Source organism: Osmerus mordax, chromosome 14, assembly GCF_038355195.1.
Source record: "Osmerus mordax isolate fOsmMor3 chromosome 14, fOsmMor3.pri, whole genome shotgun sequence".
In the NCBI taxonomy this organism is placed as follows: Eukaryota; Metazoa; Chordata; class Actinopteri; order Osmeriformes; family Osmeridae; genus Osmerus; species Osmerus mordax.
This window is the reverse complement of record NC_090063.1, coordinates 17355435-17378583: the sequence shown is the minus strand read 5'-3', so window position 1 is coordinate 17378583 and position 23149 is coordinate 17355435. Positions and strand designations below refer to the sequence as shown.

At 49.0% G+C, this 23149-nt stretch overlaps 1 protein-coding gene across 1 annotated transcript in view; it reads right to left on the bottom strand.

The window, feature by feature from the left end:
- Nucleotides 1-1811: 1811 nt before the first annotated feature.
- The window catches only part of sh3gl2a (SH3 domain containing GRB2 like 2a, endophilin A1), a 28562-nt gene continuing 7224 nt past the window's right edge, over nucleotides 1812-23149 (bottom strand). Inside the window, exons 2-11 of the mRNA XM_067250449.1 lie at nucleotides 9088-9156; nucleotides 7251-7323; nucleotides 6985-7128; nucleotides 6742-6875; nucleotides 5860-6018; nucleotides 5307-5410; nucleotides 4005-4138; nucleotides 3564-3578; nucleotides 3162-3173; nucleotides 1812-2078 (exon numbers count right to left, since the gene is read on the bottom strand). Of these exons, the coding sequence (XP_067106550.1) occupies nucleotides 1882-2078; nucleotides 3162-3173; nucleotides 3564-3578; nucleotides 4005-4138; nucleotides 5307-5410; nucleotides 5860-6018; nucleotides 6742-6875; nucleotides 6985-7128; nucleotides 7251-7323; nucleotides 9088-9156 (1041 nt within the window). The 3' untranslated portion in view covers nucleotides 1812-1881. The remainder of the gene's footprint in view (nucleotides 2079-3161; nucleotides 3174-3563; nucleotides 3579-4004; nucleotides 4139-5306; nucleotides 5411-5859; nucleotides 6019-6741; nucleotides 6876-6984; nucleotides 7129-7250; nucleotides 7324-9087; nucleotides 9157-23149) is intronic.

The window sequence follows — 23149 nt, the reverse complement described above, 5'->3', positions numbered from 1 at the left end:
ATGTAACCGATGTTCCCAGTCTCGTACGGGGGGTTAGGCAACAGGGGAGTGTCGGGGGAGAGATGGACGTCTTTAGGCTACAGGTGACATGTTGTTATTTAATACTGAATGGGATGAGAAGGGTTTATGAAAATTTGACCCAAAACTAGAAGGCCTATTTCAAGCGGGAACAGAAGGAGAATTGGACTTTCATCTGGGAACAAACATTCTTCGCAGTATATAAAAAAAGAGAAATTCCACATATGGTTTAACAGAAATGTTGCCATTTATGTTACACACATTGTAGAAAATCTCTTTTTCCCCCATTTAGGCATAAGTTGAAGTTTTTTATTACTTAACCACAAGCTCTGTTTCTCCAGTCTCATTGCTTATAAATAGCTACACTATTGAAGACTACCTGACTTCTAAAAGACATTCTCCTAAAAGAGAGGAATACCTCACTTCAGCTGAAGAAAATACGTCTAGCTCCGATAAGCGGTAAATTCCTATAAGTAATTATTATTATATCACAATACATTGACCATTTTTCACAAATATTTCCACGTCATTAATAAAATACACACTGATTTTTTAATCATATTTTTTTTTTAAACAAATTTCATACTGAGAAGAAAGCTTCAGCTCTGGTTTGACGTCACTTAAAACAGTTGAACTCCACAATCTGTAATTTTTTATTTTGAGTTTTGCTTGTTGCCATAAATATTAATTACCAATTGTTTATCATTGGCTCAAATATACAGTACAGAGATTTGACAGAGATGTGGTTTTCAGAACGGCAATATTTTTTATGCTGTATATATATATATATATGTACATATATATACATACTGTGTATATCTGCCATGGATAAGCTCTCAGCTCTGTCAGAGCTCAATGCAGCGGTGTCCGGCAGGTCAATTTTAGCGTCTTAAATCACGTTAGAGAGAATCCACATAGAGAGCCCTCTCTCTCTATCCTAATCAGGTCTGTTTAGAAAATCGCTTATTTAGGATAGGCGATCTTTCGTTTTGCGTGCATGAGGATGGAGTGGTTTTGATTATTTTGTTCTGCCGCCCTGAACCCTCATTGAATGACAGCCGGAAGTTGAGGAGGAGACTGTCTGGGGAAACAGTCTGCGTGAGATGAAGGCCAACTCCCCGAAGAAACAACCTAAGCATGCAAACAGAAGACCTTCCACTTTTTTTTTTCTTTCTTATATATATTTTTTGCCCTCGGAGACGGGAGTTATAAAACCTAAACATAGATTCAGCTCGAACGTTCCTACAAGTTAAATCTGAAGAATAAGTTCAAACACAGAACAGTCGTAAGGGGTAAAACATGCCTACAGCAACGAGCATACTGGGGGAGGTGAAATAAGTGAACCTGTATGATATGAGACAGTGAGAAAAAGTGCTATCTAGAAGTTTTCACAAACACAGAGAAGAAGAGAGCCGGCCATTTTGGAAAATACTTATCAGCCAATGAACACCTGGCCTGAACAAGGGAGGACAGGGAGAGACTGCAGGAGCTGAAAGAGAAACTCCTGAAAGAAACCATAAATCACCCATCTGAAAAGATCACGACCCCCAGCTTAGTGTTTGAACCAGTAGTGTGTGATGCCCACAGTGGCATTCAAAACCCCAATGTCTTTAGCTATTGCTCTCCCTCCTGGCTTGACGCCATCGGTCCCAGCTCAACCTCACCACTGGCTTGCTTCCCATCTGTGTATGGCGTTGTCTTCTCCTCGTAGTGAAGGGGGGTTACCAGGAATATTCAGGAGTGGAGGGGCGGGGATGCAGGGGGGCGGGGGGGAGAGAGGGGACGGGAGACGGGGAAACAGCTTCTCTGCTGCCGCCGCTAAAGCCAACCAAGCGACTTCTGGCGCCGGCCGAGGAGCGCCCTCTAGTGGGGGAGGGGGACGAGGATGTCCACGTAGTTGACTGGGAAGAAGCCAGAGTTGCCGTGCAGCATTCCCTCGTACCAGTTGTCGTCGATCTTGTTGGTCAGGGTGATGATGTCACCCTCCTTGAAGCCCAGCTCTCCCTCGTTCTCCGGGTCGAAGTCGTACAGGGCACGGCAGCAGGGCTGGTCCAGGGGGGCTGGGGAGGGGAAAGGTAGTCAGCAGTTGTCTCAGAAGTGAATGCTGGAGAACTGTAAGAAGACAGAAAGTGAGTGAACAACATTCTTGGGGAGAGAGGGGCTCACCTGGTGACCTGGCTGAAAGGGGGAGGGAAGAGAGAGAGAGGGGGAGGGGGAGGGAGAGAGAGAAGGAGGGAGGGGAGACAGACCACATAGGTGAAATAATCAGCTGTCAGACTTACTGAGGGGACAAAAAGGGAGATAAAGATCAAAGGACAAATTGGAGGAAAATCAAAGTGAAAGAAAGAAGGAACAGACGAAGGAACACAGAAAACTGCAGGAGGAGACAGGAGGAGGAGACAGGAGGAGGAGACAGGAGGAGACAAGAGGAGACAGGAGGAGACAGGAGACAGGAGGAGACAGGAGGAGACAGGAGGAGAAGACAGGAGACAGGAGGAGGAGACAGGAGGAGACAGGAGGAGACAGGAGAAGATGAGAGGAGAAGGAGACAGGAGAAGATGAGAGGAGAAGGAGACAGGAGAAGATGAGAGGAGAAGGAGACAGGAGAAGATGAGAGGAGAAGGAGACAGGAAAAGATAAGAGGAGACAGGAGGAGCCAGGAGGAGACTAGAGGAGACAGGAGAAGATGAGAGGAGAAGACAGGAGACTCAAAAAAACAGACAAAGCAGTTGATGGCGGGTTAAAGACAGAGTGATTTAGAGAGACAGGAGACAGGAGGAGACAGGAGGAGACAGACAAACAGAGTGATTTAGAGAGAGATGTTTTCTCTCCTCACTTCACTCTGGGCTCACCTGGCGACCTGGCTGCAAAGGGGAGAAGGGGAGGAGGCGGAGGCGGAGGAGGAGGAGAAAGAGAACAATAGAGGTGATTATGTCCCAGTAACATTTGATAGAGTGATGGATGGAGGGATGAATAAACGGGTAGATGGACGATGCAGGGATGGTTGGAGATGCAGGAATGACTTTGCTGGCAAATAAAAAGAGCGAGATTGGAGAGAGATGGAGAGATAGAGATGGAAAGATAGAGAGAGAGAGAGAGAGAGAGAGAGAGGTGGCTTATCTCTCCGCTCCCTCCTGGCTCACCTGGGGATCGTGCTGTAAAGCGGAGAAGAGAAAGCGATCGCATAGGAAAGACAGAACGAAAACAAAAGCAGTTGTGTTAAATAAAGCATTAGAGAGCCAGGCCAGCGTGGATGGAGGGATGGATGAGGGATGGAGGAAGGATGGAGGAGGGATGGAGGAAGGATGGAGGGATGGAGGGATGGAGGAGGGATGGAGGAAGGATGGAGGAGGGATGGAGGAAGGATGGAGGAAGGATGGAGGAAGGATGGAGGAGGGATGGAGGAAGGATGGAGGAGGGATGGAGGAAGGATGGAGGAAGGATGGAGGAGGGATGGAGGAAGGATGGAGGAAGGATGGAGGAAGGATGGACAGGTAAGAGGAGGTAGAAACACAGAGGAAGTGATGGATGATTGTAGTCCTCACCTGGAGACCTGGCTGCTGAGAGAGGAGGGAAGAGAACAGGAACTGGGTTTGGTTTGTATTTGTTTACGCTTGACGGATGGATAGATGAGAGGAACAGGAAGAGAAAGAGACATGCAGACTGATGGAGAGACAGACAGGCAGAGTGACAGACAGGCAGAGTGACAGACAGGCAGAGAGAAAGAGAGACAGACAAGGTGAGACACAGTCAGGCAGACAGAGAAACAGAGAGGCAGGCAGTGAGAAAGAAAGACAGACAGAAAGACAGGCAGTCAGAGAGACAGGCAGACAGAGAGACAGGCAGACAGAGAGACAGGCAGACAGACAGAAAGAGAGAAAGAAAGGGACCTCCAGCCACAGCACAGCCAGCTGACAGATGGACAAGCAGGCACAGAGCCGCAGGACCAGGGATGGACAGATGAGGGAGGAGGAGAGCTGAGGCACAAAGCCTCCTACCTGGGGACTTAGCAGAACCGCTGTGAATACCTCCGTTGTGGTTCTCACTGATGGAGAAATCCATGGAGGTCCTCGGCTTGGGGACAAACTCTTTCCTGGGCTTGTTGGAGGAATCTCTTATCCTGGAGGACGAGGACACACAACCAGGATGGAGAAACAATCATGAGCCTGCAACTGTAGATGTGACTGGTGGGTGTGGCTTAGTGTGACTGGTGGGTGTGGCTTAGTGTGACTGGTGGGTGTGGCTCAGTGTGACTGGTGGGTGTGGCTTAGTGTGACTGGTGGGTGTGGCTCAGTGTGACTGGTGGGTGTGGCTCAGTGTGACTGGTGGGTGTGGCTCAGTGTGACTGGTGGATGTGGCTCAGTGTGACTGGTGGGTGTGGCTCAGTGTGACTGGTGGGTGTGGGGTGTGGCTCAGTGTGACTGGTGGGTGTGGCTCAGTGTGACTGGTGGATGTGGCTCAGTGTGACTGGTGGGTGTGGCTCAGTGTGACTGGTGGGTGTGGCTCAGTGTGACTGGTGGGTGTGGCTCAGTGTGACTGGTGGGTGTGGCTCAGTGTGAATGGTGGGTGTGGCTCAGTGTGACTGGTGGGTGTGGCTCAGTGTGACTGGTGGGTGTGGCTCAGTGTGACTGGTGGATGTGGCTCAGTGTGACTGGTGGATGTGGCTCAGTGTGACTGGTGGGTGTGGCTTAGTGTGACTGGTGGGTGTGGCTCAGTGTGACTGGTGGATGTGGCTCAGTGTGACTGGTGGATGTGGCTTAGTGTGACTGGTGGGTGTGGCTCAGTGTGACTGGTGGGTGTGGCTCAGTGTGACTGGTGGATGTGGCTCAGTGTGACTGGTGGATGTGGCTTAGTGTGACTGGTGGATGTGGCTCAGTGTGACTGGTGGGTGTGGCTCAGTGTGACTGGTGGGTGTGGCTCAGTGTGACTGGTGGGTGTGGCTCAGTGTGACTGGTGGGTGTGGCTCAGTGTGAATGGTGGGTGTGGCTCAGTGTGACTGGTGGGTGTGGCTCAATGTGACTGGTGGATGTGGCTCAGTGTGACTGGTGGGTGTGGCTCAGTGTGACTGGTGGGTGTGGCTTAGTGTGACTGGTGGGTGTGGCTTAGTGTGACTGGTGGGTGTGGCTCAGTGTGTCTGGTGGGTGTGGCTCAGTAGGTCGTGCATTTGACTGTAAATCGAGAGGTTGACAGTTCCTCTACAACATCTCAACTCATGGGCTTGTCTCCTCATGTCTCCGGATACTAGTTTGTGTGCGGTGCGTGTGTGTAGATGTTGATGTAGTCCTGACCGTTCCTCCATCTTGCTAGAGAGCTGTGTGAGGATCTCAGCGGCGCGGCTGTGGTACTCCACCTGAGCCTGGACCAGGGACGCCAGCTGGCTCACCTGCTCGATCTGCTGTGACACAGGAGGAGCGCAGGGACGACTGTTACACACGGGCGTCATGGCAACCGCATCCTGATTCCACTACTTCCTGCTTTCCCTGACTTGCAGGAGTCAGGTTTCCGTTAAGGTTAGGGAATGGTGTGTGTGTGCGTGCGTGTGTGTGAGAGAGTGGAAGTGAAGGATGGGAGGGGTGAAGAATATAAAAGGCAAGACAGAGAGGAGATAGGAGAAGAGGAGGAGTGGAGGGGGAATGGAAAGATTAAAAGGGTGGAGGGAGGAGTGGGGAAGAAAAGAAGAAAAGGAGGGGGAAGTAGAGAGAGGAGAAAGGAAGGGGGAAGGAGAGAGAGGAGAGAGAAAGGGGGGAGGAGAGATAGGAGAAAGGAAGGGGGGAGGAGAGAGAGGAGAGAGAAAGGGGGGAGGAGAGAGAAAGGGGGAGGAGAGAGATCCATAGTCCTTACGTCGCTCTCCAGAAGGTTGAACATGCTCTGCTCAGCGATCTCCTTGGAGTCATCAAACTTCTCCAACGCCTGCTTGATCTCATCGTCCAGCACCTTGCCCTGACGCTTCTTCTTGTAGTCAAAGTCCAGGCGACGACCCTCCATCTTCTTCAGGTGGTGCTGGACACAGGAAGGGGCAGAGACCACAGGGTCAAGGGTTAAACACTGTTGACGTCACCTGGAACAAATGTACTGGGGCTCAGCATTTATTTGGGGTCTTTAAAGACCCCAAAGAAAGCCCCCAGATGAAGAAATTATTTTACTTTAAAAGGATTTATAATGGGGAATTATATTGAAGTTAACAGTCATATAATCTCATAATTTTTCTCTGCCTCTTTGCACAGAGCAGAGTAATGTAACAGAACAGCATCAGGCCCCAGACTAGCCCCGCCTGCTCTGAGAGATCACAATGTCACAGTTGATTCTCCTTCAAGACAGAAGAAAACTAAAGCTGTCCTCTGCTTCTTAACTTTATCTAGCTTGTTATTGATCTACTAGTCTGGCAGAGATAGAGCACGAGAGAGAGAGAGAGAGAGAGAGAGAGAGAGAGAGAGAGAGAGAGAGAGAGAGAAAGAGAGAGAAGATGGATGTAATTGCATTTGTAACTGCAACAGAGGTTCATTTATCTCCCCCTCAGGGCAGCAATAGATTCCTTCTCTGAATTACTCTGTGGACATGAAATAACTGAAGATTGGTTGTTGATCTATGATGCAACTCGACAAAACACTTATATATGGACCTCGCTTTGTGCATGTGGTCATTTTCAAGCCAATTAACAATGGTCCTAACCAGTTTCAGCCGGTCTTAACCAGTTTCAGACGGTCCTAACTGGTCCAGACTCACCTGGATCTCCTTCAGGTCCTTGTCGTGTAGGTTCTGAAGCGGGTCGATGAAGTTCTGCTTCACCTCCATGTCCAGAGCGTCCTTCACCTCCCCCAGCTCCCTCATGGACTCCCCAGCATCGATCAGAGCCAGGCCTGACACAAACACACAAACACACATACAACTGTTTTAAACAGCTACAGTTGTTTCCAGCTGTGCTCAGACTCCCAGCTGGGGTGGAAACCACGCCCCCCGTTTGCTCACCAAAGTTGGACTCCTCCCCCAGCTCTCGTCCAAACTTCTGCATGGACTCCCCCAGGATGGTCTCAGCCTGGGTGTAGCCCGGACCCTTCTCCTGCCCACGCATCTTAGACATGGAGTTGATCATGCTCATCTTGGCCCTGGAGGCTGGGGAGACCAGGCACACACACACACGTACGCACACACACACACACACAGTCAGTCAGTCAGCCATCAGACTCCAAGCACCCAAACAGTGTGTGTGTGTGTGGTGTGTGTGTGTGTCTCACCTGGGTTGGGCTGTAGATACTCGGTGGTCTTGGTCATGATGTCCAACACTGCCCTGCTGGTGGTGTCCACCTTCTACACAGAGGAAGGGAAGGAGGAGAAGAAGAGGGAGAGGAGGAGAGAGAGATGAAGAAGGATGAAAACCACAATGGAATTGACCTATCGCTAAGCCCCGCCCCCCTTAGTTACTGTTGCTAACTCGGACAAGCTATTGCAGCTGACTAGAGTTTTAGCCGTCAAAAGGGACTTCATTATGCAATGAATGGAGGGATACGTTCAGAATTTAAAAGTAGATATGGTGGATGACAAACTTAAGGCGAGAATTTACAGATCTCAATGCAAGAGGGCAACGCTTCATCTCACGGTTGTGGCAAATCCTGAATCGTTCATATCCAATGCTTGGCAAGACCAGCATTGCTGATGCACCGCAGGGTTAGATTAGCTACATTAATTTACCTTCAGTTAATTGAACTAATCTGGAAAGGCACTGAGATGTAAACCTACGTTTATTAGTTTATTTACTAGCATTACCCTGTCCCTGACAGGGCAGTGTCCTAACTTTCTAGCTAGTGAATAGCTAGCTAAACGTTATACGTAGCTAATAACGTTAACGTTAGCTAGTTTTAACCAGAGATAACTTGCCTAGCATAACATCAGTGGTGAACGTAAGCCGGTACTGTCAATGACAATAACAGACATCCCAAGTCTCCCGGAAGGGGGGCTACCTCCCAGAAATGAGTCTCTGCAGGTTGGGATGTCTGCAATAATGTGATGACATCCTTGTTTATCTTCGTTACGTTGAGTTGACTGTGTGGTCTGCCACACAGCTTTATCCACCGGAGACATTTGGCCCTGTCTTGTTTTGGTTTGGGAAATGGGATAAAATATACCCCATTGCCCATCCTCTCATGATACCTCGTATCAGTGTTGCATCTACCCCATGCACATCGTTTGAATATTGTTTTTACACTTAAACCCGATAAAACAAGAGAAGAATCCCTTTTCCTAATGCTACTCTATGGAGTTGTAAACTGAAGTTGTCTGAGTGCAGCTGTTACTAAACTGCCATTGGCCCGTTTGCGTTCGAGGGGTGGGGCTTAGCGATAGGTCAATTGTAGAGGAGGGGAAGAAGAGAGAGAGAAACAAACTGGACGGAAGCCATCATTGTGTGCAGACTGTGTGGCACGAACAGAGAGATGGAGGAGGAGAGATGGAGGAGGAGAGATATAGGAGGAGATATGGAGGAGGAGATATGGAGGAGGAGAGATATAGGAGGAGGAGAGATATAGGAGGAGAGATGGAGGAAAGATGGAGGAGAGATGGAGGAGAGATGGAGGAGGAGAGATATAGGAGGAGATATGGAGGAGGAGAGATGGAGGAGGAGAGATGGAGGAGGAGAGATGGAGGAGATATAGGAGGAGAGATGGAGGAGGAGAGATATAGGAGGAGATATGGACGAGGAGAGATATAGGAGGAGAGATGGAGGAGATATAGGAGGAGGAGAGATATAGGAGGAGAGATGGAGGAGGAGAGATGGAGGAGGAGAGATGGTGGAGGAGAGATGGAGGAGGAGAGATGGAGGAGGAGAGATGGAGGAGGAGAGATGGTGGAGGAGAGATGGAGGAGGAGAGATGGAGGAGGAGAGATGCAGAGCAGACAGCTGGGGAGGAGGAGAGCTATGCTGTTCCCATGCCTGTCTGAGGCTCGCTGCCAGGCCTCCACACACACACACACACAGCTATACTCTGTGTGTGTCTATGTGTGTCTCTCCATCTGTTGAAGCAGGGGCCGTTAAGATATGGACGGCCCTTACACACACACACACACACACACACTTGCCTTTTCCATCTCGGTGAAGTCTTCATCGAGCTTCGTTCCTTCAGCACCACCCACCCTCTCGCTCACCCTCTGCAAGGAGAACACACACAACAGAACAGTGTTACAGTACCCAGCATGTTACAGAACACATGGTGTTACACAACCATAAAAATAAACATGTTTTCAACCGTACAAAATGCTTTTTTTTAATGTGAAAAAAAAACGTTTTTTCACAAAAAAGAATTCAGCCTTTGTAAACTTTTTTGTCACACACTCAGTGAAAGGAGAGGAGAGAGGAGAGGAGAAAGGAGAAAAGAAAAGCCTAAAACAGAGTAGATTAAAGCAGAGCAGAGCACTATAGAGTTTAGTCGAGTCCCATCAAAATTATTTTCTTCTTGTTGCTTTTTGCCGTGCTCCATGGTAGCTATGTAGACAAACTTTCATCTGTTGTGCATGACAGCCAGGAAATGAACTAAGGCGCACAATTACAATAAATAATATTAAATACAATACAGATTAAAACCGAAGTAACGAGCCTGTCTTGAAAATGTAAGAAATATAAAGAACAGATATTTGTGTAAAACACGTAAGGAGTGGAAGTAAAAAGTAAAAATAGTGAAGTAAAGTACTGATACTAGAAAAATCGAATACAGTACAGTACCAAATAATTTGACCTTTGTTACTTCCCATCTCTGCTCCAAACCACCATTTTCCAAGCAGCTGCTATTTAAACATAGTTTCTGCTCTCATATTGTGTCCTTGTCATCGGTAGCAGAATCGAGAAACGAGACTCAAATCAAGCGAACCTTATCACATGACAAATACCCCTGACCGAGCCTGTAGTTACTGGGTGCGCTTGTTTTAAGACCACTGCACCTCCCCTGCAATCTCATCAGAGGTACAGCACAAAGGTTGGTGCCACCTCTATTCTAATGACCATTATGATGTCACAATGGAAGACATATGGGTTTGACCTTGTGTCTGGTTCACACAAAACCATCTCATTACACAGCTATTGGAACTGCGAGGAAGCTGTTGTAGCTAGGAGGAAGCTGTAGTTATTGCAGGTGATAATGAGATGGTTTTCTTCCTGATTACGGGTTCAGATTCAGGCGGTGAAGATGCGGAGAGAGAAGACTTGTTTGTCATTCTCCCTCTCAAGTGGTTAAACACACAGAGGCACAAAAACGAACAGCTACACACACACACACACACACACACACACACACACACACACACACACACACGATGTGTGTGGAGAAAGCAACCACACTCTAACCCAATCTAGATAAAAGCCAGTCTTTCATCATCACCCATCACCTCCACCCTTCCAGGGTCAGCATTCAGGCTCTGCCAGTCATCACAGGAGGAGAGAGAGACACATGTCATGGATGTACATGTAATATCTGTATGATTTTCATCATTATTAAGTTTTGTTTATACACATATTTATTTTCTTTCTTGCTGTAATCAATTGTAGTTATTATTACGAATATTTCTCTTTATTTTAACAAATGTAAATTAGATTTACATTTAGTCATTTAGCAGACGCTCTTATCCATAGCGACTTACAGTAAGTACAGGGACATTCCCCCCGAGGCAAGTAGGGTGAAGTGCCTTGCCCAAGGACACAACGTCATTCGGCACGGCCAGGAATCGAACCAGCAACCTTCTGATTAATAGCCCAATTCCCTAACCGCTCAGCCATCTGACCCCAATGATACATATGATATGTTCGATCTTATGTGGCTGTGGCAACAAGGCTCATTCATTCATGCCAATAAAGCATTACTGTATTGAATTGAGAGGAGAGATTAAGAGATAAAGAAAGAGAGGAGAGATAGAGGAGAGAAAGAGAGAGAGATAAAGAGAGAGGAGAGATAAAGAGAGTGAGGAGAGATAAAGAGAGAGGAGAGATTGGAGAGAGAGAGATAAAGAGAGAGGAGAGAGCGAGAAAGAGAGAGGAAAGATAAAGAGAGAGGAGAGAGTGCGGAAGGAGGATGGACTGAGACGGGGGGATGTGGAGGGAGAGAAGCGTGTGTGTGGGAGCTCAACATTGTGACCCTTGACCTCTACATTGAGTTGTGCCTTTTCAGGAACACACAAGAGCATGGACACACACACGTGCCCATACTGCGCACGCACACACACACACAGGGTGACATTGGACTTGCTGTCAGTCAGATATAGGCCCTGGGCTTTGCAGTTCATATCCTATTTTCCTCTCCCTCTCTCCCTCTCTCACCCTCTCCCCCTCTCTCCCTCTCCCTGTCCCTCTCTCCCTCTCTCACCCTCTCCCCCTCTCCCTCTCTCCCCCTCTCCCCTCTCTCCCTCTCCCCCTCTCCCGTGCTCTCTCTCTCTCTCTCTCTCTCTCTCTCTCTCTCTCTCTCTCTCTCCCTCCCTCTGTCTGAAGCCAAACCCTCCAACACACCACTAGTCTCTCCTCTCCCTCTCCCTCTCTCCCTCTCTCTCTCTCCCCCTTTACCCCCCCTCTGCTGATGACGTAACAAACCTATGAGGCCAGTCCCCCGAGAGCAGTGTGTGTGTGTCTGTGTCACCCTGTGTGTGCGTGTGTGCGTGACTGTGAAAGAGGACAGGACATTTGAACAGAGGTAGCCCAGAGGAGCAGCAAGTTGAGTTCTAAGTCATTTAATATGATTTGATATCCACTGCACATTCCTGTATGGTGTCTTTCATGGAAATACACAAACTTGAGCACTTTCAAAGCCATATGAATGGGCTTCGGTTGTGATGTTTATCCCTGATAGAGTAACACTGTGAGCGAGGTTCATTGTTTATTAACTGTGAGATTATTAAGAGCAACGAAGAGAAGTACTGAGAGAGCTAGCTCTAGCTAGGCTCCAAAAGAGAGAAAGAGAGACAGAGAGATAGAGATAGAGATAGAGAGGGAGGGAGAGAGAGAGAGAGAGAGAGAGAGAGAGAGAGAGAGAGAGAGAGAGAGAGAGAGTCACGCTATTATTGTTGGAAAGGTGGGTTAAAGTGACAGGAATGGAAGCTCAGATTATCATCTCTCCAAATCTCCGATCCAACGTTCTATAACATGAATATTCTGACGTTAGGTCAAAAAATGACACACACACGCACGCACACACACACACACACACGCACGCACACACACGCACACACCCACACACACACACGCACACACACACACCAACCGTCATCACCTACTCCTAAACATCCCATTTCTTCAACCCTTCTGCAAGCCGGTCGCCATGGAGACAGGCACCTGCCCAGTCGGGCTTGTGGAGTATGTGGGTCCCCTGCTACTCTCTCTCTCCTTCATCTCCTCCACTCACCCACATCCCTTCATCCCTCCTCCTCTCACCTCATCCCTTCATCTCCTCCTCTCACCTTCATCCCTAATCTCCTCCTCTCTCTCTCTCCTTCATCTCCTCCTCTCTCCCTCATCCCTTCATCTCCTCCTCTCTCCCTCATCCCTTCATCCCTCCTCTCTCCCTCATCCCTTCATCTCCTCCTCTCTCCTTCATCCCTTAATCTCCTCCTCTCTCTCTCTCCTTCATCTCCTCCTCTCTCCCTCATCCCTTCATCTCCTCCTCTCTCCCTCATCCCTTCATCTCTTCCTCTCTCCTTCATCCCTTCATCTCCTCCTCTCTCCCTCATCCCTTCATCTCCTCCTCTCTCCCTCATCCCTTCATCTCTCCTCCTCTCTCCTTCATCCCTTCATCTCCTCTCTCCCTCATCCCTTCTTCTACTCCTCTCTTCCTCATCCCTTCATCTCCTCCTCTCTCCCTCATCCCTTCATCTCCTCCTCTCTCCCTCATACCTTCATCTCCTCCTCTCTCCCTCATGCCTTCATCTCCTCCTCTCTCCCTCATGCCTTCATCTCCTCCTCTCTCCCTCATCCCTTCATCTCCTCCTCTCTCCTTCATCCCTTAATCTCCTCCTCTCTCTCTCTCCTTCATCTCCTCCTCTCTCCCTCATCCCTTCATCTCCTCCTCTCTCCCTCATCCCTTCATCTCTTCCTCTCTCCTTCATCCCTTCATCTCCTCCTCTCTCCCTCATCCCTTCATCTCCTCCTCTCTCCCTCATCCCTTCATCTCCCTCCTCTCTCCTTCATCCCTTCATCTCCTCTCTCCCTCATCCCTTCTTCTACTCCTCTCTTCCTCATCCCTTCATCTCCTCCTCTCTCCCTCATCCCTTCATCTCCTCCTCTCTCCCTCATACCTTCATCTCCTCCTCTCTCCCTCATGCCTTCATCTCCTCCTCTCTCCCTCATGCCTTCATCTCCTCCTCTCTCCCTCATCCCTTCATCTCCTCCTCTCTCCTTCATCCCTTAATCTCCTCCTCTCTCTCTCTCCTTCATCTCCTCCTCTCTCCCTCATCCCTTCATCTCCTCCTCTCTCCCTCATCCCTTCATCTCTTCCTCTCTCCTTCATCCCTTCATCTCCTCCTCTCTCCCTCATCCCTTCATCTCCTCCTCTCTCCCTCATCCCTTCATCTCCTCCTCTCTCCTTCATCCCTTCATCTCCTCTCTCCCTCATCCCTTCTTCTACTCCTCTCTTCCTCATCCCTTCATCTCCTCCTCTCTCCCTCATCCCTTCATCTCCTCCTCTCTCCCTCATACCTTCATCTCCTCCTCTCTCCCTCATGCCTTCATCTCCTCCTCTCTCCCTCATGCCTTCATCTCCTCCTCTCTCCCTCATCCCTTCATCTCCTCCTCTCTCCTTCATCCCTTAATCTCCTCCTCTCTCTCTCTCCTTCATCTCCTCCTCTCTCCCTCATCCCTTCATCTCCTCCTCTCTCCCTCATCCCTTCATCTCTTCCTCTCTCCTTCATCCCTTCATCTCCTCCTCTCTCCCTCATCCCTTCATCTCCTCCTCTCTCCCTCATCCCTTCATCTCCTCCTCTCTCCTTCATCCCTTCATCTCCTCTCTCCCCTCATCCCTTCTTCTACTCCTCTCTTCCTCATCCCTTCATCTCCTCCTCTCTCCCTCATCCCTTCATCTCCTCCTCTCTCCCTCATACCTTCATCTCCTCCTCTCTCCCTCATGCCTTCATCTCCTCCTCTCTCCCTCATGCCTTCATCTCCTCCTCTCTCCCTCATCCCTTCATCTCCTCCTCTCTCCTTCATCCCTTAATCTCCTCCTCTCTCTCTCTCCTTCATCTCCTCCTCTCTCCCTCATCCCTTCATCTCCTCCTCTCTCCCTCATCCCTTCATCTCTTCCTCTCTCCTTCATCCCTTCATCTCCTCCTCTCTCCCTCATCCCTTCATCTCCTCCTCTCTCCCTCATCCCTTCATCTCCTCCTCTCTCCTTCATCCCTTCATCTCCTCTCTCCCTCATCCCTTCTTCTACTCCTCTCTTCCTCATCCCTTCATCTCCTCCTCTCTCCCTCATCCCTTCATCTCCTCCTCTCTCCCTCATACCTTCATCTCCTCCTCTCTCCCTCATGCCTTCATCTCCTCCTCTCTCCCTCATGCCTTCATCTCCTCCTCTCTCCCTCATCCCTTCATCTCCTCCTCTCTCCCTCATCCCTTCATCTCCTCTCCCAGGAAAGGACACATCTGATCCAAGACTCACACACTGAGAGAATCAGGGGGACTCTGAGTCCTAAAATGGAACTGAACACATAATGGGTGTGAAAGTGTGTTTGTGTGTGTGTGAGTGAGTGTGTAAGTGAGTAAGTGAATGACTAAGTGAGTGATAGAGTGAGTGAGTGTGTGTGAGTGTGTGCGTTTGTGAGGCGTGCTTTAAGGAACACGATGACCTCAGGTCTGTGTGAGCTGACAGCCTAGACCCAAATCACCAAGAAGACCTGACTACACACACACACACACACACACACACACACACACCTCCTGCTGTGTAGATGAGTAGACAGACAGATAAGAACCCTGTGTCTCTTTGGCAGACATTGATCTCTCTGCTAACACACACACACACACACACACAGTAATTGCCATGAAAATCAGCCCTCATTACAGGGACAGACAGAGATAATCAAATGTTTCTCTCAATAGAAACATCAAGACCAGTGGCATGAAGCATCAATTATGCTCTGGAGACACACACACATGCAGTCACACACACACACACACACACACACACACACACTTTCACACTGACAGCTGGATAATAGAGATAGGTACTACTGTGTCCCTGTGTGTGAGTGTGTATGTGTGTGTGTATGTGTGAGTGTGTATGTGTATGCATGGTTAGCAAAGCCCATGCTCATTTAGATTTCATGAAAATGTTTTGGAGCGTAACTGGAGCTAACTCTGACTGGCAGTTAGCTGCTAGACCAAGTAGCTGAGTTAGCTGGAACACAGTTAGCTGCTAGATAAGTAGCTGAGTTAGCTGGAACACAGTTAGCTGCTAGACCAAGTAGCTGAGTTAGCTGGAACACAGTTAGCTGCTAGACCAAGTAGCTCATGAGTTAGCTTGAACACACTTTGCTGCTACGCTATTTAGGTAATGGATTAATTATCTTGAACTCAGTTAGATAGTGACCTGTATAGATGATTTCTGAGGCCGCTTGAACACAGTTAGCTGGTAAGCTACATTTGAGCTAAGTTAACATTCACACACGAACACAAGTACATAGACGCACTCTCCTGCAGGGAGATGACAGAAGTGAGACGGAGGGAGACGTGAGAGGAGCACTTCAAGAATAGAGAGACATTAGGGAGTGAGAGGGAGGTAGAGAAATTACACAAATATGAAGAGAAAAGAGAGGGAGGAAGAGAGAGAGAGAATATAGGCATCCCTCTCTCCTCCCTCTACTATTCCTCTCTCCCCCCCCCCTCTCCCTCTCCAAAGAGCAGACAAGGTGACAATTTGGGCAGCAGCAGCATTAGGTCTTCACACACACACACTCTCTCGTCACACATGCATGGGATACGTGTGAGTATTTATAGACCGGCACACACACACACACATCTTAATCCATCAGGCTACGCAAGTAATCAGCACGGCCTCCACAGGCTTCAGTACACCATCATCCCTACACACCATCATCCCTACACACCATCATCCCTACACAACATCATCCCTACACACCATCATCCCTACACACCATCCTGCCTACACACCATCATCCCTACACACCATCATCCCTACACACCATCATCCCTAAACACCGTCATCCCTACACACCATCCTGCCTACACACCATCATCCCTACACACCATCATCCCTACATACCATCATCCCTACACACCATCATCCCTACACACCGTCATCCCTAAACACCGTCATCCCTACACACCATCCTGCCTACACACCATCCTGCCTACACACCATCATCCCTACACACCATCATCCCTACACACCATCATCCCTGCACACCATCATCCCTACACACCATCCTGCCTACACACCATCATTCCTACATACCATCATCCCTACACACCATCATCCCTACACACCGTCATCCCTAAACACCATCATCCCTACACACCATCATCCCTACACACCATCCTGCCTACACACCATCATCCCTACACACCATCCTGCCTACACAACATCATCCCTACACACCATCATCCCTACACACCATCATCCCTACACACCATCATCCCTACACACCATCATTCCTACACACCATCATCCCTACACACCATCATCTCCAGAACAGTCAACATTGTCCCTGTTGTAAACTGTTTTTGTCTGTGTTGAAGTTGTGTGTGTTTTTGATGATAGTGAGTCGGTATGGACATATTTAAGTTGTGCGTGGGTTTCTGAGTGTTTGTGTCTGTGTCTGCATGTATATTACTGAGTGTGTATGTGTGTGTGTATTGTTGAGTGTGTGTGCGTGTGTATTGTTGACTGTGTGTATTGCTGAGTGTGTGTGAGTGTGTCTATACAGTAGGTGTAGATCCATAAACAAGCCGTTTCATGTGTTGAGTCAGCAGTTTGACACCAGCTGTTGATGATGCCATAATTCTACACAGTGGTAGGCAGGTCTGCTTGAAATTACCTCTCTCTCCCCCCATCCCTCCCTCTCTGTAAATCTCCAGGATAGTGTGACAGGGAAACAATGAAGTCTCCTAAAAGATATGTTACACCAGACACTCTCCATCCCCCTTCCTCCTCCCTCCCTCCATCTCTCCCTTCCCCTAACTCCCTCCATCTCTCCCTCCCTCCATCTCTCCATCCCCCTTTTCCCTCCCTCCATCTCTCCATCCCCCTTTTCCCTCCCTCCATCTCTCCCTCCCTCCATCTCTCCATCCCCTTTCTCCCTACCTCCATCTCTTCCTCGATTCCTTTCTCCCTCCCTCTTTCACCCCCTCCCATTTCCCCTCCCTCCCTCCCTCCCTCCCTCCCTCCCTCCCTCCCTCCCTCCCTCCCTCCCTCCCTCCCTCCCTCCCTCCCTCCCTCCCTCCCTCCCTCCCTCCCTCCCTCCCTCCCTCCCTCCCTCCCTCCCTCCCTCCCTCCTCTGGTGTATTCCAGGACAGGCACATCCAGGACCCTGTTTTAAATCCTCCCTCAGAACAGAGAGAGATTATAGACAACAGGAGAGATTAGGAGGTTATAAACAGGAGCCTCTCCCTTCTCTCCTCTCCTCTTCTCCTACCTCCTTCCCTGTGGTGGCTGCTGGACATAACAGACGACAAATGTTGCGTAACAATGACACCCCCCCTCCTCTCACATTCTGAACACTTCCTTCCCCTGCAGCTACGCCAGCAGGGGCAGCAGGGGCAGAGCACCTGCAGCTACGCCAGCAGGGGCAGCAGGGGCAGAGCACCTGAACCAACCAGACAGCCCAACATCTTTCACGCTGCATGGGAAACAGGAACCAATCCATAATATTTGAAGGTGTTGTCTTTCACTGGGATTCGCCCTTCGACCCCTCCCATCCCTATAGAGCTCTCCAGGAATCCAGAACCAACAATCACAGCTGCTAGCTGTGTGTGCGTGTGTGTGTGTGTGTGTGTGTGTGAAAGTGTCCCTCACCCCCCCCCCCTCTCGTCATCCTCTTCCAGGCTCTAATCCGTCCTCACACCACAGTGTGTACCTGGGTCACCCCACGCCCTCTGACCTCCGACCCCATCCTGTCGCTTAACCTGCCGCTCCCGTTGCCTCAGCAACGAGAGAACATGACTTGGGGGATTAACGAATGATCTGCCGGGGGGGCAGGGCCAAACAGACCAACACAACCTTGCCGTGTGTGGCTGCATGTGTGTGTGCGTGCCTGTATATGTAAGTGAATGTTTGTGTGCATGCAGCATGTATGTGTGTGGTTGTCACTGTGTGCGTGTGTGTGCATGTGTGTGTGTGGTGCCTGTTCTAATCTGATTTGTAAGCCGTTGCATGGCTCTTATATAACAACAGGGATGAGTCTGTAACCGTGGCGATGTGTGCACATTCCAACACATCCATGTGCCACTGCAATGAGGGAGAGAGGGAGGGAGGGAGGGAGGGAGAGAAGGCCAGCTGGCTGTGGGTGTGTGTGTATTTGTGTGCGTGTTGCTGTGTGTGTGCGTGTGTGAGTGTGTTACTGTGTTAGTCTGTGTTGCTGTGTGTGTCTGTCCAGGAGAAATATGACACAGCATACAATACTGTATTATTGTCATCATAATTGACAGACTGAACATGCAAACAATATGTAATGCATCCATGCAAACAGTTGCTTGCATGCTTCATATGGTGTGTGCGCGTGTGTGTGTGTTGCAGTGGGAAGATAAATGTTATCCTCATCTCTCCCCTAATAGGGTGGGAGAGAGAGAGAGAGAGAGAGAGAGAGAGAGAGAGAGAGAGAGAGAGAGAGATAGGAAGGGAGGGTGAGATTGGGAGGGACAGAAGGAGAGAGCTGGAGAGGGAGAGAGAGAGAGAGAGAAGGGAGGGAGAGGGAGGGAGAGAGAGAGAGAGAGCGGGAGAGAGAGAGGGGGAGAGAGAGGGGGAGAGAGATAGAGAGAGAGATAGGGAGAGACAAAGAGAGAGAGACAAAGAGAGAGAGACAGAGAGAGAGACAAAGAGAGAGACAGAGAGAGAAAGACAGAGAGAGAGAGACACAGAGAGAGACAAAGAGGGAGACAGAGAGAGAGAGACAAAGAGAGAGACAGAGAGACAGAGAGAGAGAAATCCTGCATGAAGAGACTCGTGCGTATAAATCCCATGATGCCTTTGGGGGAGTGTTCCAGAATAACAACAGCATCTGTGCTCCTGCGTTCTGTAGCAGACCGACACACAATAAAAACGAGCTAGTTCCTGGCGTGATATTCTTTCATCTATAGTCTGAGCAGCATTTCTGAGGCAGCCAATCTAAACTTCCTCAAACTGAACACCAGTAAACAAATTACTTCTCTGTAAAAGGGATAAAAAAAATCTTTGGTGCAATGCCTCATGCTCAAGATATAAAAAAATCGCCTCCATAACCTCCTTCAATGTCATATCATCTATAACTATATCCCCTTGATAGCTTGCAGGAAATTGCATTGGTTTGGTTGTGACCATTCTAAGGAATCTGAGAGAAAGAGGGAGGGAGAGAGAGTGAGAGGGTACTAGATGAGCGAGAGGTCATTAACCCTTGTGTTATCTTCGGGTCGTTCTGACCCATCTGTCATTGTGACCCACCGTCGTATTGCGACAAATTTACCTCATACAAAAACAAAGTGAAGCATTTTCTTTTAACTGTCGGGCTGTCTCAGACCCACCACATTGGAATGGTTAAAATAAATTTATTTTTATTTGTTTTTGTATTGGGTAAAATTGGGTAAACACAACGATGGTTCGTTATGAACCTTTGGGACATGTGACCCGAAGGCAGCACGAGGGTTAAAGAGGAAGAGAGGGAGGGAGGGAGGGAGGAAGAGAGGAAGGGTAGAGTGGTGGTAAGAATACTAATAGGGATGTTAGCAGATCTCACTACAAGCTAGCTAGTGCTCCCCCCCTCCCCCCTCCTCCTCCCCCCTCCTGTGTTTGTGTGTGTGCATGTGAGTGTGTGAGTGTGTGTGTGAGTGTGTGTGTGTGCATGTGAGTGTGTGTGCATGTGAGTGTGTGAGTGTGTGTGTGCATGTGAGTGTGTGAGTGTGTGAGTGTGTGTGTGAGTGTGTGTGTGAGTGTGTGTGTGTGCATGTGAGTGTGTGTGTGTGTGCATGTGAGTGTGTGTGTGCATGTGAGTGTGTGAGTGTGTGTGTGAGTGTGTGAGTGTGTGTGTGAGTGTGTGAGTGTGCATGTGAGTGTGTGAGTGTGTGTGTGTGTGTGTGTGTGTGTGCATGTGAGTGTGTGTGTGTGCATGTGAGTGTGTGAGTGTGTGTGTGCATGTGAGTGTGTGTGTGTGTGTGCATGTGAGTGTGTGAGTGTGTGTGTGCATGTGAGTGTGTGAGTGTGTGAGTGTGTGTGTGAGTGTGTGTGTGTGTGTGAGTGTGTGTGTGTGTGAGTGTGTGTGTGTGTGAGAGTGTGTGTGTGTGAGAGTGTGTGAGTGTGTGGAGGGAGGACCAGGGCTCTCGTCAGAAAGAGACATGAAAGGAGAGAGCAGAACATCACGACTCAGATGTGAAGACACACTCCATCGCCACGGCCACCGATGACTCATCTCACACACACACACACACACACAGACACACACTCACACAGCAAGACACACACAGACACACAGCAACACACACACAGTAGTTTGAAAGGTGTGTGTGGATGAGGACAGGGAGTTAGATGGGGGTCTCACCATCGTGTTCTCATGGAAACACAGGGTCACCAGGAATTAATCATTACAATGCTGCAAGATGTTACAGTAACTCCACAGCTGGGAGCGAGTGTGTGTGTGCTAGTGTCTGGGTTTTAATCCTCATCTTCATGACAGCACTATGTATCATTGGGATTATAAACCAGTTTTACCCACTGTTAGGGTTAGGACATTTTCCTGTCTGTCTGTCTGTCTGTCTGCCTGCCTGTCTGTCTGGAACCCTAACCTTCCTTTACACTGTCACCTACTGATTTGGTCCAATCACCATCACACATCATTTACCGCATAACATACATCACACATACCTGGTAATCAATCACACATCAGCAAGATTTAGTACACCTCTGAAAACACTGCCCGAGAATAGTTTAGGATTGTCCATACTGAGAATCTCTGAGGATTAGGACACAGCATTTTCCCAGATTAGACTTTGACAGATTAATCAACAGAAACAGTGTGTCAGTCAACCGAAATCAGCCTTCTAATGGCTGATTCCGTGATTCAAATGTTCAGTGAGTTTAGGAGAAACGTTTTTATGTTTAGATAGGATAGCTTTCTGCACAAACTGTCAGGTGAGAGGAGGAGAGGCTGGTGTGTGTGTGTGTGTACCACCAGGAGGGACTGATGTGTGACCTTTTAACACACACACACACACATATATACCAAAATCCCCGCTGAATCTATCAGGGTTGTGTGTGTTTGAACTGTCAAGGAAGATGGAGCTGCTGTTAATGATCATCACTACACCCTCTCTCCTCCACTAATCCCTAACTGACTCTACCAACCTCTCTCCTCCACTCATCTCCACCTGACTCTACCAACCATGTAGAAAGAGAGATAGAGAGATGGAGAGAGATGGGAAGAGAGAGAGAAAAAAAGAGAGCGATAGAGATGGAGAGAGAGAAAAGGAGAGACAGATGGAGAACAGGTGGACGGGGAGAGAAAGGAGTCACCAGTACCTGGTGACTACAAACATCAGATGTCAGAGTTCTGTGGGATTCCACCCAGCCGTCACCAGGGACGCTGAAAACAGAGTTCACACACACACTCCTACACACACGCACACACACACTCTCACTGTCTCTTTCTCTCTCCCTCTCTTACTCTCCTTCTGTCCCTCCTTGTCCTTCTCTCTCTCTCTCTTTCTCTCCCTTTTTCAGACAGAGGCAAACGCTCCCTCACTCAGACGATTAATCAGACCCGAACAGCCGAGCCAAGATATAAAAAGATAATTTAAAAGCAGGCAGGAACTTGGAGAGGGTGGGGATGACTCAGACAGGAAGTGATGTGCAATGGATAGAGGAGCTACAGGTCTGCTCGGGGCTTGATTGAGTTTCCTGCATGCAGATGAGGTCGTGACAGGAGGGTAAGATGATCCCAGATTGTAATGAGACCTGTGCAGATCCAAGCTGCCGCTAAGAGGCAGATAAGAGAAGTGTGTGTGTGTGTGTGTGTGTGCGGCATGAGAAATAAGCTTCAACACTTATGTCCAATGGATACATTACACAAAACTGTGGCCCAGGAATGGGCCTGTCTGTCTATCTCTCTCTCTTTGTCGCACACACACACTCAGTGAGCAATGGTTGGTGGGTTAGAATACATTTTTACTTACGTCTTCAGAAAGGCAGAGGGGACAAATGGGCTGTGTGTGTGTTTCTCATTAATTATTGAGGTACCGTGCTTTGGAGATGCAGGCATGCAGAAAGATGGGTGTACTCTCTGTCACATTTAGGTCACACACACAGACACACCCACCCCCACACACACACACCCATACACACATCTTCAAGGCCGACCAACCTACTTTCAACTCCCATTTCATGGTGTTGTCATACCAACCATCTCAAGTACCTGACCTGTTCATTTTGCTTCAGCTTCTCTCCTTTCTCACTCTTTCCCCTCTCTCCCTTCCCCCTCTCTCCCTTCCCCCTAGACATCTGGTTAGAGAGGACTTAGCACAGGGGCCAGAGCCCTAAGCTGCATGTTACACTCTCTCTCTACCTCCCTGCCGTCTCCCCCTCTCTCTCTCCCGTCTCTCTCTCTCTCCCTCCCTGCCTTCTCCCCCCCCCTCTCTCTCTCTCTCTCTCTTCTCTCTCCCCCCTCTCGCTATCTCTCTCTCTCTCCCCCCTCTCGCTATCTCTCTCTCCCCCCTCTCGCTATCTCTCTCTCTCTCTCTTTCCCCCCTCTCGCTATCTTTCTCTCTCTCTCTCTTTCCCCCCTCTCGCTATCTCTCTCTCTTCCTGCCTTCTCTCTCTCTTCCTGCCTTCTCTCTCTCTTCCTGCCTTTCTCTCTCTCTCTCTCTCTCTCTCGCTCTGTTTCTCTCCATCTCTCTCTGTCTCTCTCTATCTCTCTCTGTGTGTCTCTCTCTCCATCTCTCTCTCGCTCACACTGTCCCTGTCCAATAGCAAACCAAAAA